The sequence below is a fragment of the Lactuca saligna genome, chromosome 9 (genome assembly GCF_052625555.1).
Source record: "Lactuca saligna cultivar CGN05327 chromosome 9, ASM5262555v1, whole genome shotgun sequence".
NCBI lineage: Eukaryota > Viridiplantae > Streptophyta > Magnoliopsida > Asterales > Asteraceae > Lactuca > Lactuca saligna.
The window spans coordinates 20,840,518-20,862,802 of NC_136425.1; the positions used below are offsets into that span (position 1 = coordinate 20,840,518).

General features: G+C 35.5%; 2 protein-coding genes across 2 annotated transcripts; both read right to left on the minus strand.

The window, feature by feature from the left end:
* Nucleotides 1–8,089: 8,089 nt before the first annotated feature.
* Nucleotides 8,090–9,253, minus strand: LOC145014169 (homeobox prospero protein). The gene is made up of 2 exons (XM_078972541.1): nt 9,107–9,253; nt 8,090–8,667 (listed from the first exon to the last, which is right to left on the minus strand). The coding sequence occupies exons 1-2, from the start codon at nt 9,138–9,140 to the stop codon at nt 8,222–8,224; spliced, it is 480 nt and encodes a 159-aa protein (XP_078828667.1). The 5' UTR covers nt 9,141–9,253; the 3' UTR covers nt 8,090–8,221.
* A 9,050-nt stretch (nt 9,254–18,303) lies between these two features.
* LOC145018124 (protein NRT1/ PTR FAMILY 8.2-like) lies at nt 18,304–22,285 on the minus strand. Its single transcript, XM_078976039.1, has 4 exons — nt 22,157–22,285; nt 21,857–22,074; nt 19,391–19,944; nt 18,304–19,308 (listed from the first exon to the last, which is right to left on the minus strand). Exons 2-4 carry the CDS (start codon nt 22,037–22,039, stop codon nt 18,417–18,419), a joined length of 1,629 nt encoding a protein of 542 aa, XP_078832165.1. The 5' UTR covers nt 22,040–22,074; nt 22,157–22,285; the 3' UTR covers nt 18,304–18,416.

Consider the following 22,285-nt stretch of genomic DNA (forward strand, 5'->3'; position numbering starts at 1 on the left):
GAAAAGACCGATTTTTGTTTATGCTTTATAAAAATCAGAGTACTTCTTTTCATAAAAATGTTGCGAAATTTGTTCCCAGAAAAATACGATAAATACGTTATCAAAACATTTTCGAAGAAACGTATTTTATTCATTTTAAAATGTTAAGGATGTCATGGTTAATACAGAAACATAAGCATAAACAGAACTTACGTTCATTTACACTAGTGATCTACATCTCTTTTAAATCTCTCAGTGTAATGTGACTTCATATCAACACCTGTGATATAAATAAACTTAGTGGGTCAGGTTGGGAAACCTGGTGAGTACATAGGGTTTTCAACCCACAATAATATAATTATTATGTTTAAACAATCAAACAATCAGCCCAATTACCCATCCCCATTATCTTCTTTATTCTTAAGGATCTACCCTAAGAATCAGCTATTTCTCATTCATTCATTCCTAAGGATCATCCTGAGGAAAAAACATGAAGTACATTGTTACCAATGACACATTGGTCAAACACAGCTGCTAATATTATCACTTAGGCGTAATTGCCAGAATTGGGACATTTTCTACGAGGCGCTTCTGCCGGTATTGACCTTTAAACGCTACTGTCATGGTTAGAAGGCTCCCTATTTGGCGCAGCTGCCGATACTGTCCTTAGGGCACAACTACTAGGACGTTTACCGTAGATCTAAATCATCTACGGGTTGTGGCGCAGCTGCCAGTGCTCATCTATAGGGTACTAGGTCCATTGTTGCCAATGTATACCTATAGGGCACTAGGTCCGTACTACTAATGTTCCTCTATTTCAGCTTTTATCCCTCATCATTCATCTACCCATGTTTTACCCAACATATTTTGTAGATATAAAATACTTTATACAGTTTACATCATTTAAAACATGTGTAAAAATCTTTCACCAGCATAGACAACAAGTATTCAGACAATATGCACACATAGCACGTAATTTATATTAAGATACTTCATATCTATGTGTAAGATGAAAGGGACTATGCACTCACCTGATAAGGTGATGACTTGGTACTCGGACAACACTTTGTTACTGTTAAAACAATTTCCCTCGGACAAAACCTAGTATCATTACCACTCGAGTTTAGTCTAACGTTAACCACGACTAATTAATAGTCTAGATATTATTACTATTATATAAGCGTTAAGAAACACTCTTATATAACTCATAATAATATCCCAAATACTCATTTTAATTTCCTAATAACATTACTATATTAAAACATAAGCTATACAAAAGATAGGGTAGGCATAGCTCACTTACAGCGGGTTTTTCGCAAAACCGGGCTTCGCTGGAGCAGCATTTCCGAGCCAAAAGGCTCCTCCTCTCAAAGCTTCCCGGTGCTCCGGGACTTGCTTCTAACACCTTGGAGGTGCTAGGGAAAAACCTTGAAGGTTTGGGGGTATTTGGGAGGAAAGAAGTAGAGAGTTGTGAAGAAAATGGGAGATTTTCGCCTCTATTTAAAGGCTGCCAGCGCCGAGTACGCCGAGCGTACTAAAAAATTACGCTAAGTGTAATGGTTACGCTGATCGTACTCCAAATTACGCTGGGCGTAATGTGCCACATGTCACTATCTGCTGGCTAGCCTTGGGGAGGAAGCAACGACTGTGATCGCACCACGTCACCCAAACTCGCACAGCACCCTCCCGACTTAGAAAAAATATAACTTTCGCATACGAGCTCCGTTTTCAACATTCTTTATATCCACACGAAGGTGGGAATGTACTCTACAACTTTCGCTTAGACTCCGTCGGCTAATTTTGACTTTATTTTAAATTTTATATTTTTAACAGACCGGGACAGGATTGGTCCGTTAAAAATTCATAACTTCTTTATCCGACGTCCATTTTCGTCCGTCTTTTTATCGTTACGCTACAAATAATGAGATCTTCAATTCTCGTTTAGGTTGTGTCGGCTAAAAACCGCTCGGTCTATTATTCGAATTTCGGGTTGTACACTGTTAATCCGAAACTTTGAAAAATCATAACTTCCTCATACGAAGTCAGATTTGGGCGTTCTTTTTATGGAAGCTCTCGGTTTAACGTATTCTACAACTTTCATTTAGATCGCTAAGGCTAAATCTCGTTCTATCGTAAATTCACTATTTACGCTTCCCGGTGTCGTGCCGGTTCCGTTGCGAAACTTCGACGAGTCATAACTTCTTCGTTATAACTCGGATTTCAGCGTTCTTTATATGTACGGAAACATTGTGACATATTCTACAGCTTGGTTAATCTTTTTTTGAAAAGTCATTTTCAACCCTATTGCCTCTAAATTGACTAGCCCGGATCTACGGGTGTTACACAACTCGTCAAGTACATTTAGCAACTCATCGAGTTCCTCCGGAGTCCAGAAAACCTAAACAAACCTTAGCCAACTCTCCAAGTTATTTTGTCACACCCCCAAACCAGAACGGCGGAAACGTTCGGGGGCGGAGGACGTCATATTCAGTATCATAACAGTTCATAGAAAGGAAAGTACACACCACCATATATATTAAAGTTTCCAAGATGTTTACATAATTGTATTCATTACATGTTCACAAGATAAATACATAAACATCATTCAAAAGAAGTAATTAACGCCAGCGCGTTAATCCCAAAAGTTGATTCCCAAACCTGCTTAGCGGTTCCCTGAGAATACAAGTTAATTCAAAGAAAAAGTGTCAACAATTAAGTTGGTGAGTTCGTAAGTAGTTTAGAAAAATTGGATGCCATTCCAAAATGGGTGTATGTTTTCCAGAAAACTCAGTATTTCAAGTGTGAAGAGTTATGACTTCTTGTGTTGAAAATGAATGTATTAGATCCAGAAAATCCCATATTTTCCCTAATGGTTGAGATATGATTTGTTGTGTCTTCCAAGAAAAACCCTTATTTTCTTATAAAAGTATGAAATGCATATGAATGTTCGTGTCATAAGTTGTAAATAATTGCACCAGGAAAATCCCTTATCTTCCTATTAGTTGTTTGGTTTGTATACAGGAAAAACCCTTATTTTCCTAACATGACTGGCAGTCTCTAAGACCGAAAATCGCAAGAAAACGACGTTCTTAAAAGTTCTGTCATAGTTTTATATAATAAAGCTATACGAAGATCGCATTTGTTAGATGAAGAATAGTTTTAACAGTTACTCGTTCATAAAAGCATAATACCATAATAATTGTATATCCGATGAGTTTTATAACCATACTAAACATAATATGCCTGTAACGACGTTCTTCAGGCGTCGCAGCGTTATGACAACTGTCACCCCAAAGGACGGACTGTAGCTAACAGTCAGGGCGCGGGATCATGACTTCCCGTATAGATCTATACACATTTGACACGTTCTCCGAACGGGAGACTCTGGTTATAGACAGGACTTGCAGCATTACTTTCTAATAAAGAAAAGTAACGTTTGAAGATATACACATCTCATGGATTCTCAACTAAGCCTGTATTAAAGTGATAGTTTTTGTATGCGAAGTTTATCCTTTTTCACAATGTTTGACAAAGCATAAATCACAAGTTTTTAGAATGTATAAAACAACTTAACAATGAAAGGTACTTTGAAATCATTATATACTTTGCATAAGTCTAATGCACACAAAGTATGACAAGAGTTTTCCATAATAGTAATGAGTTCCAAGTGATTTATTCGGTAAAACAAACGAAGTGAAACTTTATAAAATACACGATAATAACCGTATGTTTACTTGTATTCCCCCCTAAAAGAGTATAAAAGCATTTAAAATGTATTTAAAGTGTGTTTGAAAGGGGTATGAACTCACTTGAAAGTTTGAAGATAGCAAGATGGAAAACTGGGCCGAGTTTCGTCTCGGGAAACGGATTTTCCTCGGGATTCTCGGGATTTCTCGGGAGTAAAATCGACCTTCGGGACTTTCACAAAATGACCAGGGCTTCGGGGTAGTGCGAGCACGGAAAACGAGGCAAAACGCAAGAAAAGAGAGAGAGAATGAGCAATTTTTCCGGGAACCCTCGCATCCCTTTTATAGGGGGCTGGAACCGCCTCGTACGCGGGGCGTACGCGTACGTCACGCGTGACCGAGTCCTCGACTGCATCGCGCTTCGGACGGGACGGGGGGGGGGGGGGTAGGCTCGCATAAGGGCGACGTGGACGATCCGAGGCCGTGGCCTCGAGTACGCTGGGCGTACTCGTGTACGCTGCGCGTACGCGCGTGACTCAGGCTTCGGATAATACCGAATTTTTGAATAAAAATATATATTAATTATTTATCAAACTTCAAAAATTCATATCTCCTTCATACGAACTCCGTTTTCGACGTTCTTTATATCCACGCGTAGGTGAGACTAAGATCTACAACTTTCATTTAGATTCCGTCGGCAAATTTCGAAATTATTTTTATTATTTATCTATTAAAATGACGTGATTAAGGAATTTCTTTAAAAATTCATAACTTTTTCATAAGATGTCCGATTTGAGCGTTCTTTTTATGCATGTTTGTAGTTTAACGATATCTATGACTTTCATTTAGACACCTAAGGTCAGAAAGTGTTTTATTGAAACTTTGCGTTTTTACGTAACTTCGTATTGCCGGTTTTTGTCGGAAAACTTAGAATGGTCATAACTTCTTCGTTATAACTCGGATTTTTGTGTTATTTATATGTTTGGAAACCTTAAGACGATACCTACCACATAGCGTACTCCAAATAGAGTTTTTGAATACTTCATTTTCGATGATATTCTAATTCCTTTCTCAAAGAGGTTACGGGACTCGATTTTTACTGACTTGAAATGACGGGCTGTTACATATTTCATCAACACGACGAGTTCACTTGCTATTCAGTAGACGGGGAAACCTAATCTAACTCGTCGAGTTGCCAGGGTAACTCGTCGGGTCCCCCTCCCTGTTTGCTTATTATGATGATTCACCGAATGCAGGGACTCCACGGCTTATATATGTAACCCTAAGGCTTCCAGAGGGATAAAGTTTCCAACTTTACCCTCTATAACCACTCTGAATACTCTTAGGTCCTTATCCAAGGTTGGAAAGCTCAAAAGTCTTGCCATGCATTCCCAAAACTTTAGTGATTTGGAATCCCTCCTTTCTAGAGGAGGTTCTAGTCGTTCCAAAGATGGAGGCTTTATGGACATGCATGTCCAATGCATGTATTTAAATCAAAATGGTCAAAAAGGGGAAATATTCCCTAAAAACCCTTGCATGGCATCCTTGCTTGGTTAAAAGCTAGATCTAGCCCACCTTGGGACTATTTTCCCCTGGAGATCAATAAAGTTGCAAACTTTATGAACCACATGCATGCCATCAATAAGAATGATAGGAAATGAAGAGTAAACTCAAGGTCTAGCCATATTCTAAGATAAAAATTGAATCTTGAAGGCTTACCACAGTCTACAAGATAGTCAAGATCAAGAGTAAGGGCTTGGTTTGCTGGATCTTCTTCTTCTTCTCCCTATCTCCTTCTTTTCAAGCTCCACAAGTCACTTTAGCTCACAAAATGAAAGAAAATGGGGATTAGGGTTTAGCACAGACGTTCTTAGGGTTTGGAGGTTGATGGAAGGTCAACCTCAAGGTTCTTAAAGAGATTATATAGGGTGCAACCCCTAAAATTAGGGTTTTTCCTTTACAGAACCTACTCGTCAAGTTAGCCTTCCAACTCATCGAGTAGGGCCTAGATCCCGCGTCCTCGAAATGTTCTCTACTCGACAAGTCGAGGCTCCCAACTTGTCGATTCGCAGCATCAAAACCCTAAAACTTAGAAAATTAAATAATACCTTGGACAGGTGTTACACATTCAATATGAATACATTCACCATTTACTATCCAAAAATTAAAAAAACTCTTCATTTGTAGTGATTAATTATTTTAAAGTATCATAACTACACACACATACACACACACACACACACATATATATATATATATATATATATATATATATATATATATAAACCTCTTGAGTTGTAATGAGTAATTAATTATTGGTTAGAAAAACTTTTAAGTTAAAATGAGAGTTTCAAATTAATATGGTGTAAAAAAATGGAATATATATATATATATATATATATATATATATATATATATATATATATATATATATCAAAACTCAAATTTATTAAAAATAAATTTTCGATAAAGTTATTTATAAATATTAATGTGTTTCTACATGTCATTTATGATTTTTAAAACTATTTTCAAATCACAATAGTTTTCATTATAAAAAAAACAAAAACAAAACAAAACATAAAATAGCTTTTTATACATGTGATGCAAAAAAAGATTTTTAAAATGGTTATTTTAATACCTAAAGAAATAATAATATCTGTCAATAAAATGGCTAACTAAATATTTAAAATAACATTTAATATTCATGTTAATATCTTAATATTTCACAACTTATTTATGTTATGTTAGAAAATGCAAGGAGTCATAATTAAACGTTTTAATAAAAAATATATGTATAAATATGAAATAGCAAGTAATAAATTTTCAACAATCCACAAATGTTAAAAGTATATTAAATGAATTAAACGGAATTTAATGTTATATTATTCATATGATTAATTATTTTAGCATGCATAGCAACGAAGTTAACTATTAGCTAACACATTTTTTTTTTTTTTTTTTTTTTTTTTTTTTTTTTTTTTTTAAATTTTTCTTTGAAAAGTTTATGTATTTACTAAGGATTATATCCAAAATTTGATAAAACAAAATAAGTTTTTTTACATTAAATATCAAAAAACCAATATAAATTTTACTATACTTATATTATGAAATAAAACCCGGAACATATTTTTATGTTTAACTCAAAACCACATACTTTCATTTTTAAAATAAAATAGCAACATACTATTATTTCTATAAATGTATTTTTTATAATAACAAATCATATTTTTTTATAAAAATAAATATATTTATATAAGATAAATGAAAATAAATCTTAAAAATTAAATCATGTAAACATTAAAAAGTAATAAAATGATGTTTTTAACCTTCAAATGTTTTTAGATACAAAAATTGAAAACAAAAATATTTAATTATGTATCGTAGTTTGAATATTTTAAATAAAGTCTAGACAACAAAAAATATTTATATATTTAAAAATTATATAACAACAAAGTTGTGAAAAAGATGGGTGAAAATATAAAAAGAAAAAAATTGAGAGACTAAGATTATAATATTTCAAATGGTTATTATGTAAAATTTCACAAATAGTTTTTAGGCAAATTTCACAAAATGACAGAAATATTCTTTATCCAAAATTTTTTCAATTTAATGGATCAATCTAACGGACATCCACGGTAAAGACCATTTATGTGCAATATTTGCTCGTTATGTACCATCTCAGTAAAAAAAGTTCCATGAGAACCATTTCAGGTAAAAATTATAAAGATAAAGGACCATTGTGTAGTTTTCTCTAAAAGCATATAAACCTCTTTAATTTGGTTACAAAGCTTATGAAACTCATCGTTTATGTCTTTAAAGTTTTATACAATTGTCTCTTATTAATATTTTCATCTGGTTCCTTTCAAAATAGAAACATGATCATTCAAAAATTCACTAAAATGAAACTTATATATTGTTTTTTTAAAGGGTTTTTGGCACTGTAACACAATAAAGTTTAACGACTTTACATATTTAGTCACTCAAATATTTATGTGCATAATAGACCATTAAAGTTGAATTTTACCTATCTGTTGCATCATTATATGACTTGATACAAGAGTCGGTTACTTGAATGGCTAAATGTGTAAATTCGTCGAACTATATTGTGCTACGGTGCCAAAAAACCTATATGAGTTTTACAAGCCACGTCAGTATGTCACCCGTAAGCCGAATACAATTTCCCCCAAATCCTTATTTAGTCGGTATTTCCTAACATTAAGGACCAATTGAGCACAAAATAAAAAAAAAAAAACTTTAGTAACTAAATGTGTAAATCCGTCAAACTTTGTTGTGTTACGGTGCCAAAAACCTTTTTTAGAACATCAAAACTTTTTATAATAGAAAAATAGCAAAAACCCTTTTTAGAAAATCAAAACTTTTTATAAAAAAAATAATGGCAGCGGGGAGCTGCAATTTTCCATGCGTACAAAATCAAGATCAATATTCATCCCCCAACCAAACATCAATACAAACATTTCATCAAAGTGTTGGTTTAATCCATCATTATTACACTTAACATAATCGATTTCAAACAAAGCTTTTGAAATAAAGATTTTTCACTCCATACCATATCCTTTCTCCTGAAGTTCTTGAACAACTTCATTCTTCATCCTCAACCATAACCTAAGTGCTTCCTGATCAAACTTCTCTTTCTGCAACTGCTTCTGATAATTCCCAGGACCCGACTCCATATCTATTGTCCCTTTAGCACTCACCATTGTCCCAATCATCCCACCTTTTGCAATGAAGTCAGTCATGGCTTCTTCATCACCTGGGTAAGGGTAATTGATTCTCTGATACAGGTGAGCTAATTCTTTCTCTTCTTTAGGTACTGGTTTCAGTGTCCACCAACCAAGTGGAGATGTTTCATTGAATAGCCACATGGCACCAAATAGTGTGTATGTGCATACAAGTGCTTTGCCTATTTGCTTCCAGAAGTAGTAGTCATCTTTTCCCAATCCTATTTTCTTTAGGTACTTCTCAGCAGTGAATGATTTAGCCACTGGAAAAGATGGGAGAAAATGATAGGTTAGAAGTTTTATTCTGAATGAACTTGAGCTTTATCTGGGAAAGATTATTTCTCGACAAAAACTAGTCTTTTTTAAGAGATGAGTGTTTAAAGATCGATCTTTGTCAGATCAGATGAACATAAATTCACAAGTACACCATTGGGAATCATGGAATCCGCTCAAAGAGCATAAGATGGAAACATTTTGGCTCTGACATTTTATCAAACAGTTGGAGGACACCATTTTAAGATATTCGAAACAGACCAAAGTCAGTCGCTCCAAGGTTCAGAGTTTCATTTCAAATGAATCTTTGATAAAAATGAAGCTCAAAATCACGAACAACCTCAATAAGAAAGCACGCAGAAAATCTCAATTCAACCTTCGGGGACGGTTAATTTGAAAATAGAATTGTGGCAGGGTTCAACAAATTACCTGTTTCAGCAGCTCTATAACTTTTGCGAACCATCGAGAAGACAAAGATGCGAGATTGCAACCTGTTTGAGTAATTACTTCATGAAAAATCTCAGCATAAGAATCCCCCTAAAACCCTTTTATCGATCTTGCAGAGAACAATATGTCAATACATAAGAAAATCGTTCTTTTTAGCAATTTGTCATTTTTGCTCCTTCATGATCTATGTTATTCCAGAATACCCCCTTTTCTTCAAGTTTAGTAGTTTACAACAACAAAAATAAATAAATAAATAAATAAATAAATCAACGAAATAATAATGATTTGTGATTATAGAAATAAAACAAAAATGCAAAAATGGTCCTCATGGTATGTATTGTTTGTTGTTTTTATTCAAACCTGATTTTTTTGGATTGACGGTAATTTTTAGCTATTTTGTTTGTGGTTTTGGTTCCTCGTAAAATTAAAAAAATAAAAATACCCTTTTGATACATTTTCTATTTTGTTTTTCTATTTAATATAAAGTTTTATTAATAAAAATTATGGGATCTCTCTCTTCTTCTTCTTCTTCAAAAATTCATAAAACCTCCCTTACCCTCCTCCTATTTTCTCCATCTTTAACCACCATTACTCCACCTTTAACCACCATTACTCCACCATAGCATCACCACTGCCACCACCTTCTTCCCCACCGAAAAGCACCATCCCCACCCCAGTGTTTCTATCGGAGCTCTTTCCTCCACAACTTGCAACCTCTTCTTGCACTACCAAGAAACACCACCACCAAGGTTGGTGTTGCTACTGCGTAACCATCGAGAACCATCGTGGTTCTCCCTTTTATGCCACTGACTCGAGAAGGCTGCCAGACACCACCAATCACCACCTCCCCTTGTCACTCTACCCCGTTTCTCACTTCACCGGGGAAGAGGACCACCAGAGCCAACGGTGGCACCCCATTGTTTCTTCCGGAGCTCTTTCCTCCACCACCTGCAGCCTTTTTCCTGCACTAAAGAGAAACACCACCACCAAGGTTGGTGTTGTTGCTGTGTAACCACTAAGAACCACCGTGGTTCTCCCTTTTATGCCAATGACCAGAGAAAGCTGCTAGGCACCACCCATCACCACCTTCCCTCGTCACTCTACCCCGTTTCTCACTTCAACGGGGAAGAGGACCACCATAGCCGACAGCGGCACTCCCTCTACCTCCATCCTGTCGTAACCCATTACCACCAAACACATAGTCATTGATGCTTCATCCTGGTCCCTCGTCGAGCATCCGCTAATAGAAATGAAGCAGCAAGGCCGCCCACGACTGCCAACCGCAGCCACCCATTGCTGTCGTTGCCCTTCCACGGTCGCTGCAGTCAGCCATCGCCACCTATTACCGCTGCTAATTCATCGCCACCCCTTTCTTGTATTGTCCATCGTCGGTATGCCCAATCGAGACCAAGAGACCTACAGTGGGTCTCGATTTTTTTTGAATCCCATACCCACGCCCCACCATTCTTCTGAGTTTCAATTTGGGGTTAAGAATGTGATTTAAAGAAATGGAAAGATGGATGGTGGTAACGGTGTTTCTTGGTGGCCGGAAAACAGCTCCACCTCCGGTGGGGTGTTCTTGATTGTAAATGACGCAGAAGGTGGGAGAGAGAGAGAGAGAGAGAGAGAGAGAGAGAGAGAGAGAGAGAGAGAGAGAGAGAGAGAGAGAGAGAGAGAGAGAGAGAGAGAGAGAGAGAGAGAATCTTTATTTAATATATAAAAATACTTATAAAAAAAGAAAATGGAAAATAAATCTAATAAGGGTAATTTAATCATTTCAAGTTTAGGAGGGATGAAATCTATGTACCAACATGGCCAAAAAGACCACAAAGCCAAAAAAATCGGGATTTAGACTAAAATCCCAAAAAAAATACATACCACAATGACATTTTTACAATTTTATCTAGAAATAATAGATTTCATTTGATTACTTACAAAAATTAAATAAGTAAATGCAAAAAGTTATTTGGAAAAGCAATTGTTTTTTAAATATATGTTAGATGTGTGAGGTTTAGAGCTACTAAACTCAAAGGAGTAAAATGAGAGTTTTTAGGTAGTAAGTAACTTATCAATATGTATTTCTAGAAGATATCATTTAAATTATAAAGTCATTTAAAAAGGCTCATAAAATTAAATATTAAGAAATAAACATCGTAATTTTTCCTCATATAATCTTTCATATATTTGTATAAACAATTAAGGCCTTATATATCTTCTCTTCTAATAAAAAAAACTTTTAACCTTATCACTTATCATTTTTAGAACCTATTTTTTTCGGTATCAATTTCCTATACTCTTTTCTCTTATTTTCTTGTTCAAACCAAAACCTCATTTCAATTTTCAATTTACTAACTAGATTACACAAAATTAGGAACTTTCTTAGTTTATAAATCATCAACCGGATATTGCAAAATTGACAACACCTATCTTCTCTTCTTCTATTAAGATTTACCCATCGCCCTAAGACCTCACATAGCACCATGGTTGCCGCCACTATAGAAGCCTCATGCATGGTTTTCTTCTCAATTGCTTCTCACCGCACCTTTAGCTAAACCTCTTGCCCTAAAATCTCCACTAATATTTTGTGTTTCTATTAATTAAAATATGTGTTGTTGAAATTTTGATGAAATATTTTCCACCCTTTGAACATCTAACTACTTTTATCTAAAAAAATCATCGAAATAATTTCTAATCCACCGATTTTTGAGAACTCCATGGGTAAATATGATTGAAATCTTGGTTCATCACAACAGGTATGTCCGATTCACACACTACCTAACAGGAGCACAACACTAATGTCACCTTTTACCAAAATGTATATTACCACATGTTTCGAAATGTCAATTTGCACGTTTCCCCTGTTTTGGACGACTTGCCATTTATGTTGACGTTATAGTATTTTTTGGGTGAGAAAAAAAAACTAATCATCTCATATGCTGCTTGACCTCCTGGTGTTTATTGCTTGCTCTATTTGTTGCTTGTTGTTTCTTTTTTCCTAGTTGCTTGCTATTTTGTAATCTGTCTAGCGTGAAGCTGGCTTGTTTTATTAATTTCAATAATATCTTGCAGTTTAAAAAAAAAACATTTTTTGAGCTTTTTGAAATATGGATGATTTTACCCTTTATGTTTATGTTATATGTATGTGTGTGTTGAATTGTGTTTGTGTAAGTGTATGTTTGGTACGTTGTGTGTGTGTGGTTAATTGTTAATGTAAATTTGGCGGTAGCTTTATTGTCTTTGTAAGAACATTATATTTGACTTTCTAAGAACATCGAATATAATGGTAGTTTTACCCTTTTAGTTCCTACTTTTTATATATGACTTTTGCTCAATCCTAACTTTTTTTTTGCTATCATTAGATTAAGAGTTTAATGTCTTATGTCGATGATTAATGCCTTAATCGATCTGGTTCTATGTTTTAATCATTCCAGGTCACATATGATGCCACATGCCTGATGTCAATTTTATTTTAGATTTTTGTATTAATCGAAGTATCAATCTAATGGTTAATTTTTTAATCGAGATTTAACAAGAAATATTAAAAGATCTGGTCTTCTGATGCTAATGTGAAAATGTTTGAAGTCTTTTTTCTTGTTATTTTATTGTCTTATGTGATGTCAGGTCTAATGATTTTTTTCAAGGTTCTGAACCTTACATTATAAACCATCAGTGATAAGAAAATATTTTTATTATTGTTGGTATATGAAGCTTTTGAAGGGAAGGAAACAGAACCATCTATTGCAGGTATGCGTTTTGACCATTTTGATAGTTAACTCTAACTTCAAGTTGTTAATGTTGGCATGTGAAGCTTTTCAAGGGAAGGACACAAAACTATCTATTGCAGGTATGTGTTTTGACCTTTTTGCCCCTTTTAGGTTTATCTTCACTTTTTTTTTTTTTTTTCTGGTAACAATTGCAACTTTGAGGACACTTTAGTTTGATATCACAAAAACTATATACACTATACATATGATGCTTAGGTGGTGTTTTATTTTGGCTTAACGGCTTAATTTTAACATACAAGCGATGCCCGATCATTGAACACTCATGTGGGTTTATATTAATGTTTCATTTTTTAAATAAATTTGTCACTTATAAGGTTGTAATAGTTGGTTGCTGTTAATGATACTTTTGTGGACAACTCACAACTTATATAAATGGTGACAATTATGCATATGATATCATCGAAAAGGCAAGAGCAAGTGCCCTGATATTGTATCTCTTCAAGGGTGAAATTATCAAATGTCTTTTTCCATCATTGAAGATAGAGTTTCTTCGGTAAAAAGTCCTTCACAATCTCTAGCTCTGGATGTGGAAATCTCGTGAAGTATGACAAAGCATGTAGTAGGCACGAACAAAATCTCTAACAAACACCTGCATGAGACATGCACAATTCAAAGTTGAAACTTGAAAGATGGAACAAGTGGAATTGTATTATATTATTTATATTTGTTTTTATGGCTATTGTGAGAAATAATCTACGTTTGTTTATTTATTTGTGAGGAGTAGCATCTTTGAATAATTATCTGTATTTTTTTTTATGTCTAACTGATTTCTAAATAAACATTTTCTTGTAAATTATACATTTTTATTAAAGAAACTTATTATGCCCTTTTTAGTGGATATCTTTCATTTAGTAGTTTCTAACAGCACAATGTCATTATGAATAAATGTGAAAACCTCATAAATTACTTATGCAATTTTTAGTGAATATCTTTGTTGCGTAGAACTAGTTTTGAATTCAAAAAATATTTAAATGCAAAAAAAAACTACTTGTGTTAAATAGTTAATTATATCATTTTAAATTAGCGACTACACCGCTACAGACAAAACACTTAATTTTGTATAGAAACAATTGTTTGCAAATCTATGATTAATGTTTATGCTTTTTAAAGTTTTAATGTCGTTGTATTTTGTCAACCGTGTAACACACGAGTTACAACCTAATTATCATCCACTTAACACTTGAAAATTGCAATATGTACCCATTTGACTATTTGAGTCATATTATTTGACGCAATGATTCCATTTTATCCTTAAAACTTAGCAAAATTCCTATGGCTAGATGAAGTCGTTTACTCACCATGAATCGATAAACTATGAGACATTAACCTATAATTCCTCGTACAATTTACTCCATCTAACTTTAATTTTACTTCTCTATTAATTCATTCCTAAAACAAATCGACTTTATCAATTAGAAATCATAAAATTAGACACTAAGTTAATAATAACTAAAATCAATAATCCTATAATGAGAGAAACATTCCAAAATCAGTAACAATAACTATCTACATACCTTAGTCCTTACTCCTTACACAATCATTCAAGTGAGAATCCAAAATCGTTCTACATCACCAAAATCAGTAATCCGCCGTGTTGCACAACATTTGGGTTGGGTTGGGCCTGTTATTGGGGAGAAAATATTGGATTAGTTTTGATAATTAATTTGGTTGATATTTTGATGAATAATTTAAATTAATTTTCCATAATACATATTTCAATCATATGTCCATCTAGCATCAAATTTATTCTAGAATCACCCACAAAAGATACTTTCAAATTTAGACACTAAAAAAAATTATATTGGATTTTTCTAATTCTTATGAGTTCCAAATATGTCCTCTTTTACAAGTATTTATACTCATTATTTCATGAATTGGATATAACAAATAAAGATATAATTTTTTAAAAGTTAGAAGCGGTCATAGACAATTGTGTGGTTTCTCAAATTTCAAGCAAACAATTCATAAATTTTTTTATTAAGTGTTGGAAAAAATGATGCTTTCGCACAAGATGTTATAGTAACAACTTCTTTTAATCAGAATCCAAACATTTCAGGACATAATAGGAGGCTACGATGGGTTTTCAAAGGGGCGGTTGATGCACTTGATGACACTTTGTTACATGTTGTTGTCTCTGCTAAGAAACAAGACTTATATAGAAGTAGGGGAAACAGAGATTGCTACCAAAACGTATTGGCAATTTATGACCTCAATATGATTTTTACATTTGTTGTGGCCGGGTGGAAAGGGGTAATGCATGACTCTAGAATATTATCAGAAGCAATAGCCGATCCACAAGCATCATTCCCGTTTCCACCACCAGGTAAGTTTTTTTAAAATATTTTTATCGTAGTTTGAAAATTGATTAGTGTTTTGCATTTTTTTACAAACAAATGTTATCTTTGTGATGTTGTGTATGCACACACTCAAGGATTTATGGCACCTTATCGTAATGTGAGGTATTGGCTTGGAGATTTTCATCAAAGACGTGCATTGACCAATAAAGAAAAATTTAATCATGGACATGCAAAACTTCGGAATGTCATTAAGCGTGCTTTTGGTGTTTTGAAAGCATGCTTCCCTATATTGAAGAGGATGACACCATTCCCGTTTGTGAAACAAAGAAACATTGCCATGACATGTTTCACGCTTCATAATTTTATAAGGAGAGCATGACTTAGTGATGAGAATTTCGCATGATACGATGAACCAAATGTCTCGTTTCGAAAGAACAATGTGGCTGTTGATGATGATGAAGACGAGATTCCAATACATGAGACTGCAGCAGACCATAAATATATGACTCAATTACGGGAAGAAATTGATGATCAGTTGATGCATAATATAGACTGAAATGTTTTAAATGAAATTGTTATTGTAAAACCAATTTTTTTTATTGTATGACTAATTTAGTTGCATGAATTTTATTTTCAATGTTATATGATTATTATTATTAAAATTTTGGTGTTGAAAAATCATTTTAAGTTTGTAAAATCATTTTATTTAAAATTCAGTTTATTTCAGCAACCCGCAAATGTTAAAAAACAAACAGTCTTCTTTTGTAGACCACAAACATTTGATCCAACTCTTCTACTGCAGAGGCTTGCAGATGTGGTCCGCAGACTGCAAACATTTTGACTTCAGAAAAACAAACACCTATGTGTGTGTTTGATTTTGTACGGGAGTTAGAGATGTACATGTAGCAACACTTTAAAAGAATTATCAAAAGTTAAATTTATTCATAAACCTCCTAAATTGATTTATTTAATTAAATAAACTTGTAACACTGTAAATTTTCAAACAAAATTTTCATTTAAAATCACATAATTCTCATACCACGTTTCACAAAAATCTCATTTATTTAATTTACAACTCGCAACCCATAATTGTTTGATTAAAATCAAGGATCCTCAAAACATAACTCTTTCACTGGTGTGTACAATCAAGCCGGTGCCTTCCCACGATCTTGAGAAAAACCTGAAACACATATCACATAACACGGTAAGCTCGAAGCTTAGTGAGTTCCCCAAAATACCACACACAACTCATTAGCCACTCGAGACAATAACATAGTAAGACCCTCCGGTCAATGTATCTCAGTGGGACCCTTCGGTCCCATAACTCGGTAAACACATAATAATACACAACATAAATCACATAGACTTAATGCAGGATATCTCAGTACTTAATATAAACACATAAGACATCTCAGTCACACAAAGATACCACTCATGGTAAGTATAGTGAGAAGACTCACCTCGGATGATGAACAACCCCTATAAACGCTACTGCTACGCACCGTCTAACTTTGAGCCAAACCCACAATTAACCAAATTAGGAACTAAGTCCAAAATCTTACTCATTAGGTCTAAAGGTAGTCCACTAACCAGCCCATCCATAACCTAAAACCCATTGGGCCCACCAAGGCCCAATAATAAATGGGCTCTCCCGAGGCCCAACTCTCAAATCTAAGTGGCAAGCCCAACCCAAGGGCCCAAAGCGTACACACACACACACACACACATATATATATATATATATATATATATATATATATATATATATATATATATATATGTAATCCTCTGGTCTAAAACTCTATTGCAACAAGCCTAAACTCTAGACCCAACACTCAAGGCCCAAAAATGAGACTTAGCCCAAAAGTCCATAGTAACGTTATGCGGGGCGTACCTCCCTTGGTACGCTCAGCGTACTCACAAATCCAGATTGACCATCAGGGATAGTGGGGCAGTACACGGGGCGTACTGGAATTACGCTCAGCGTACTCCCCCTATTCACTCTTTCTACTCATTTGGTCTTAATCAGTTAAGATACTGACTCAAATCACAAATCTGGATTCCCTAATAGCCCTTACTCCATAAAGTCAGTGACTTTAAGCCTTTGCATGGCTGATATGGTCACAAACACCCAAAACACTCACTCTCTTAACTCAAAATGCTCATAACTCATGCATGGCTTGATTCCAACGCCCAAGGCTTGATTTTTATGACACAACACCACTAATTACACTAAAATGGGGTTGGTCGCTCAATAACTCATAAAGTCTCCAACTTTGGGACAAAAACCCTAAAATACTCTAGTATGAAGCTCAAAACAAAAGAGTGAGAAAGCTTTGAGCTTTATACCTCATGATGAAGCTCCCAACTCAGATATGCTCAGATCTAAGGCCTGGACTTTCACTCCTTCTTTACTCCAAGAACACACAAAATCACTTAAGGCTCTTAAATGCATACACACAAGCTCAAGAACGGGGATTAGGGTTTAAGAGGGTTTATTAACTGGGGATGGTGCCCAGGAATGAGGCCATCTCATTCTTTATATAGGGACACCCCTCAATTAGGGTTTCTCATTATGAGCCTAGTACGCCCAACGTACTAGGAGGCGTCGCTTAAAAGTCACACACATGAGTACGCTAAGCATACACACACGTATGCCCAGTGTACTCAGCTGCCACCTTTCTCAAATGAGGGACTTATCCTGCCAAAACTTCAAACTTCCATAACTTCCTCGATATAACTCCGATTCCAATGAACCTCATACTCACGGAAAGGTGTCGAGATGCCCTATGCTTTTAGCAACTCGTCGCAACCCGAGACTTCCTCATGCACGGGTTACAGCCCACAAACCCTAATCTCAGACGATTCGAAACAGGATATTACAAAACTTCTCATTGAAATAGTATATTTTTTACTTTTTACAAACACAATAATAATTTAATAAATAAACAAAAATGATAATAATATAAGCAACGTGTAACCTTTTAACAGGAAACGTTTAACGTTATCAACAAAAACAACTTTTTCTTGTTAGATGTTACAAGACAGAAAAAAATATCCAAATAGTTTACTTTCATATTTTGATACAAAGGTTTTTACATTTAGACAATAAAATTACAACATGAAAGTTAACAAAGAGTTTCAACCAGAATATAGATTTTAGAATACTGCAAATGCACAATAGAAGATACTGTACCAAAATACATAATTCTATTGATCAGATAGTGCAAGTCGTCTTTCCGAAGAAATGTTAGTGTCAGTATCCTTTAATTTGATAGAAATTGTACCAACGGGCTTCTTATAGGTGTACCAATGAGAAATCAACAGAAAAACCCCGAAATTTATCACACTCATAATCGCTAAAAGCCAGAAGAAATTTTGTAGTTGACCACGATTTAGATTATCTGGTATCCACCCAGGCTTACCCCCTTTAGTACTAATATTTGTTACAATTGTCACAAGCAAAGAGCTTAAATAACTTCCCAAAGCAACAGTTGTCAGCGATAGAGCTGAACACAAACTTCTCATCGAGTCTGGAGCTTGTTGGTAGAAGAACTCTAATTGTCCAATAAAGGTAAACACTTCGGCACAACCAATCAAAAAATATTGTGGTATTTGCCAAAAAATTGTCATGGGCATATGCTCATAATCATAATAGTTGTTTCTTTTGACAATCCCTAGCCTTACCACTTCCAAAGTCCCTGCAGCTAGCATCGCGAAAATCGAGATCACCAGGCCTGTTCCCATTCTTTGGAGTTGGGTCAGGCCTGACTTGTTGCCGGTATATTTTCTGGCAACAGGCACAATAATTCGGTCATAAACCGGGACCCAAAAAATGACACTTAGGGTGTCGAAAATGCTTAAGGACGCTGGTGGGATTTTGAACTTGTTGATGTTTATATCCATAAAGGAGCCTTGTAACACAAATAGGTTGCCCATTTGACCATAAACTGTACTAAAAACAATCCCGGTAGCCCATATAGGGAGCAAATTAATGATTGCTTTAAATTCCTCCACTTGGGTCACCGTGCAAAGCCGCCATGGATCGGCGGATTCTTTTAGGTGATCCGATTCTAACTGCATCGCTGCCTTATCCAAGAAACTGTAATTCGAAAGTTAATCAGTTTTAAATTTTCGTTCATAACCTCATATTTATTATGTGGATCCCGTGAAGTGAAGGTTACCTGAACTTTTTGGTGTGGTCAAGCTTGCGACTTCCCACTATAGCAGAGTCGTTGTCAGCGATCTCATACAAGGTGGACCTATCGGTAGGCAATGGAAGTTGGCGTTTCTTCCAAGAAGCAACAATGACCTGACAGATGCGAGTCAATGGGCTTCCGCTAGGTTTCTGATTCCGATACAAACGAGTTCCAGAGAAAAACGAGCCAACGGCAATCGCCATAGCCACAGCCGGAATCCCAAACCCCCATCCCCAACCAACGTTATCTTGAATCCAAACAAGAACCGAAGCCGCGATTAACGCACCAATATTGATTGTAAAGTAGAACCAGTTAAAGAAAGAGCTTTTGTGCTTCTTTTCACGTTCATCGACATCATCAAACTGGTCCGCTCCATATGACGATACACATGGCTTGATCCCTCCGGTTCCTAAGGCCACCAAATAGAGTGCCAGAAAAGTTATTGCACTTTGAGTAGTTGTCGCATAACAATCCTCCTTCGATACACATGTTGGTTTTAGACCAGAAACTGATGCTGATATCGTCAATAATGTCATTCCCTATAAGACATGACACAAAAACCCTGAATCTTTCTTTGGGATAGTTAGATATTGGACTTCACGTACATGTTACATGGTATCAAATCCAATGACTCAACTGTTGGGTTAATTGGATATTAAAGCAAGGGTATTTTAGGAAAAAAATTTATTAAATTTTTGTGTTTGTTTAGGATTCAATCATAATTGGTACAAATAGGGATTACGTTTTGGCTAACTTGAATTAAGAGATTTTCCAACAATAAAAGATTTTGTTTACCAAGTAATCTCAAATTTGTTGTCATTCTTTTATTCCAGTGTTCTTGGTTTGCTTGTGATTAAAGCAGGTCGTGCACTTGCAAACCTACACTTCTAAACTTACACTTGGTATCAGAGCGAATGTTAAAGAGGGTTGGTTCGAGTAAGGGGGGTGTAGGCTTCATCCTTTGATCGGAGGCTTGTTCGGGTGAAAGAGATTGACCGGGGAGGTGCGGAATAAACGAACGGAAGAGATTCGTCAAAGCAGGTGGCTTTGGATTTGGTTCGTTTTGCAGGTGCAAGAAGACGGTAGAGCAGGTTGCTTGTTTTCTTGATCGGTGGAATAGATCTCTTTGAACAAGTTTGATCCGAGTAGGGTTGAAGCTATAAAAAGGAAGAATGGCGATGAAAGAAGGTTCGATGACATATCAAGTCCCGGTTTTGACTCAAACGAATTATCCAGTGTGGGCAGTCAAAGTCAAGTCGATTATGGATGCACATGGCATATGAGAGACGATCGAACCAAAGGCTAAGGTGAAGCATCGGATCAAAAGAAGTCAAAAAAAGCTCTTGCCTTTTTGTTTCAAGGGATACCCGAAGATATGGTGTTGCAAATGGCGAGTTACACCGAACCAAAGAAAGTGTGGGATGGGCTAAAAACACGGTATTTGGGAATGGATCGGGTGAGAACGGCTCGGCTTGCAACCTTAAAAAGGGAGCTTGAAAGTTTACGCATGAAGGAGGATGAAACGGTTGATGATTTTGTGACAAAATTATCCGGTTTAGCTTCAAAAGCAAGGAGTCTTGGATATGAGCTTGAAGAAGGTGATTTGGTAAAAAGGTTACTAGATTCGATGCCTAAGTCGTTTCTTCAAATCATGGCTTCAATAGAGCAATGTTTCGAATTGGATTCAATGTTATTGGATGAAGCGGTTGGTAGATTGAAGGCGTATGAGGAGCGTATAAGAGGAACCAAGAAAGTCGAGGACATTCAAGGTGGGTTGTCATTGACTAGTGAGGAAAAATCACATGTTTGTAAGCATTGTGGCAATGGAGGTTCAAATCGGGAAGGCTTTGGACGTGGCCGGGGAAGAGGTTAGGGGTCCGGGAAAAGTTGAGATGGTGAACGTTTCCAACGGAATAAAAGTAACATTAAATGTTACAAATGTGGCGAGTTTGGTCCCTATAACAACGAGTGTCCTAAATGGGAAAAAGAAGAGGCGGACCTAATCGAAGAGGAATCGGCGTTGTTTTGAACGAGTGGCTTGGATATTAAAGCAAGGGTATTTTAGGAAAAAAAATTATTAAGTTTTTGTGTTTGTTTAGGATTCAATCATAATTAGTATAAATAGGGACTACGTTTTGGCTAACTTGAATTAAGAGATTTTCCAGCAATAAAAGATTTTGTTTACCAAGTAATCTCAAATTTGTTGTCGTTCTTTTATTCCACTGTTCTTGGTTTGCTTGTGATTAATTAAAGCAGGTGCAAACCTACACTTCTAAACTTACATTGTGACCTCATTTAGTCTCCGACTCTGAGGGGACTATTAGTGTATGGTCTAATAAATGTTTTTATATGGGGTAGTCCCTCTGTCTCCATATATAAGAGCTAATGTTGGACTCCACGTATAACTTAACAAAGATATATTCATATTTTAGTTTAGAAGAGCAAACTTACGATAACATAGATGACAGAGAAGATGGCAATGGTCCAGTATCGGCCTAGATAGGCATCGGCAACGAATGCACCAATCAATGGTGTAATATAACATGTTCCAGACCAATTCGAGAGGTTTTTAGAGGCTGTAGTGCTATGTTGATTAAGGTTATACTTGAAATAAAGCACTAGATTCGTGCTCATTCCATAATACGCCAATCTTTCACAACACTCGTTTCCTGCCAAAACACGAATAAATTTTAAGGTTTCAGGAATCGATATTGCAGTAGCAAGTTAGAAGGTTTAAAGCATGAGTGTTACCAAGAATGTAAGGGCAAGCTTTCCATGTTCCTGTGGTGTTCTTGTTAGCAGGGTTGTTCTTGTAATCAACTGTGCCATCTTTTGTGTATACATCTTCATCTGTTTCAAATTTGCTGTAAACACCCGCTG

What these genes read in the sequence shown, in the direction of transcription:
- LOC145014169 (XM_078972541.1), bottom strand. Translation starts at nt 9,140, where the DNA reads ATGGTTCGCAAAAGTTATAGAGCTGCTGAAACAG. An exon ending in TTATAGAGCTGCTGAAACAG is followed by an intron (nt 8,668 to 9,106) that starts GTAATTTGTTGA and finishes CATCTTTTCCAG; the next exon opens with TGGCTAAATCATTCACTGCT.
- LOC145018124 (XM_078976039.1), bottom strand. Translation starts at nt 22,039, where the DNA reads ATGAGCACGAATCTAGTGCTTTATTTCAAGTATAACCTTAATCAACAT. An exon ending in TCTCTGTCATCTATGTTATC is followed by an intron (nt 19,945 to 21,856) that starts GTAAGTTTGCTC and finishes CATGTCTTATAG; the next exon opens with GGAATGACATTATTGACGAT. An exon ending in GACCACACCAAAAAGTTCAG is followed by an intron (nt 19,309 to 19,390) that starts GTAACCTTCACT and finishes TTCGAATTACAG; the next exon opens with TTTCTTGGATAAGGCAGCGA.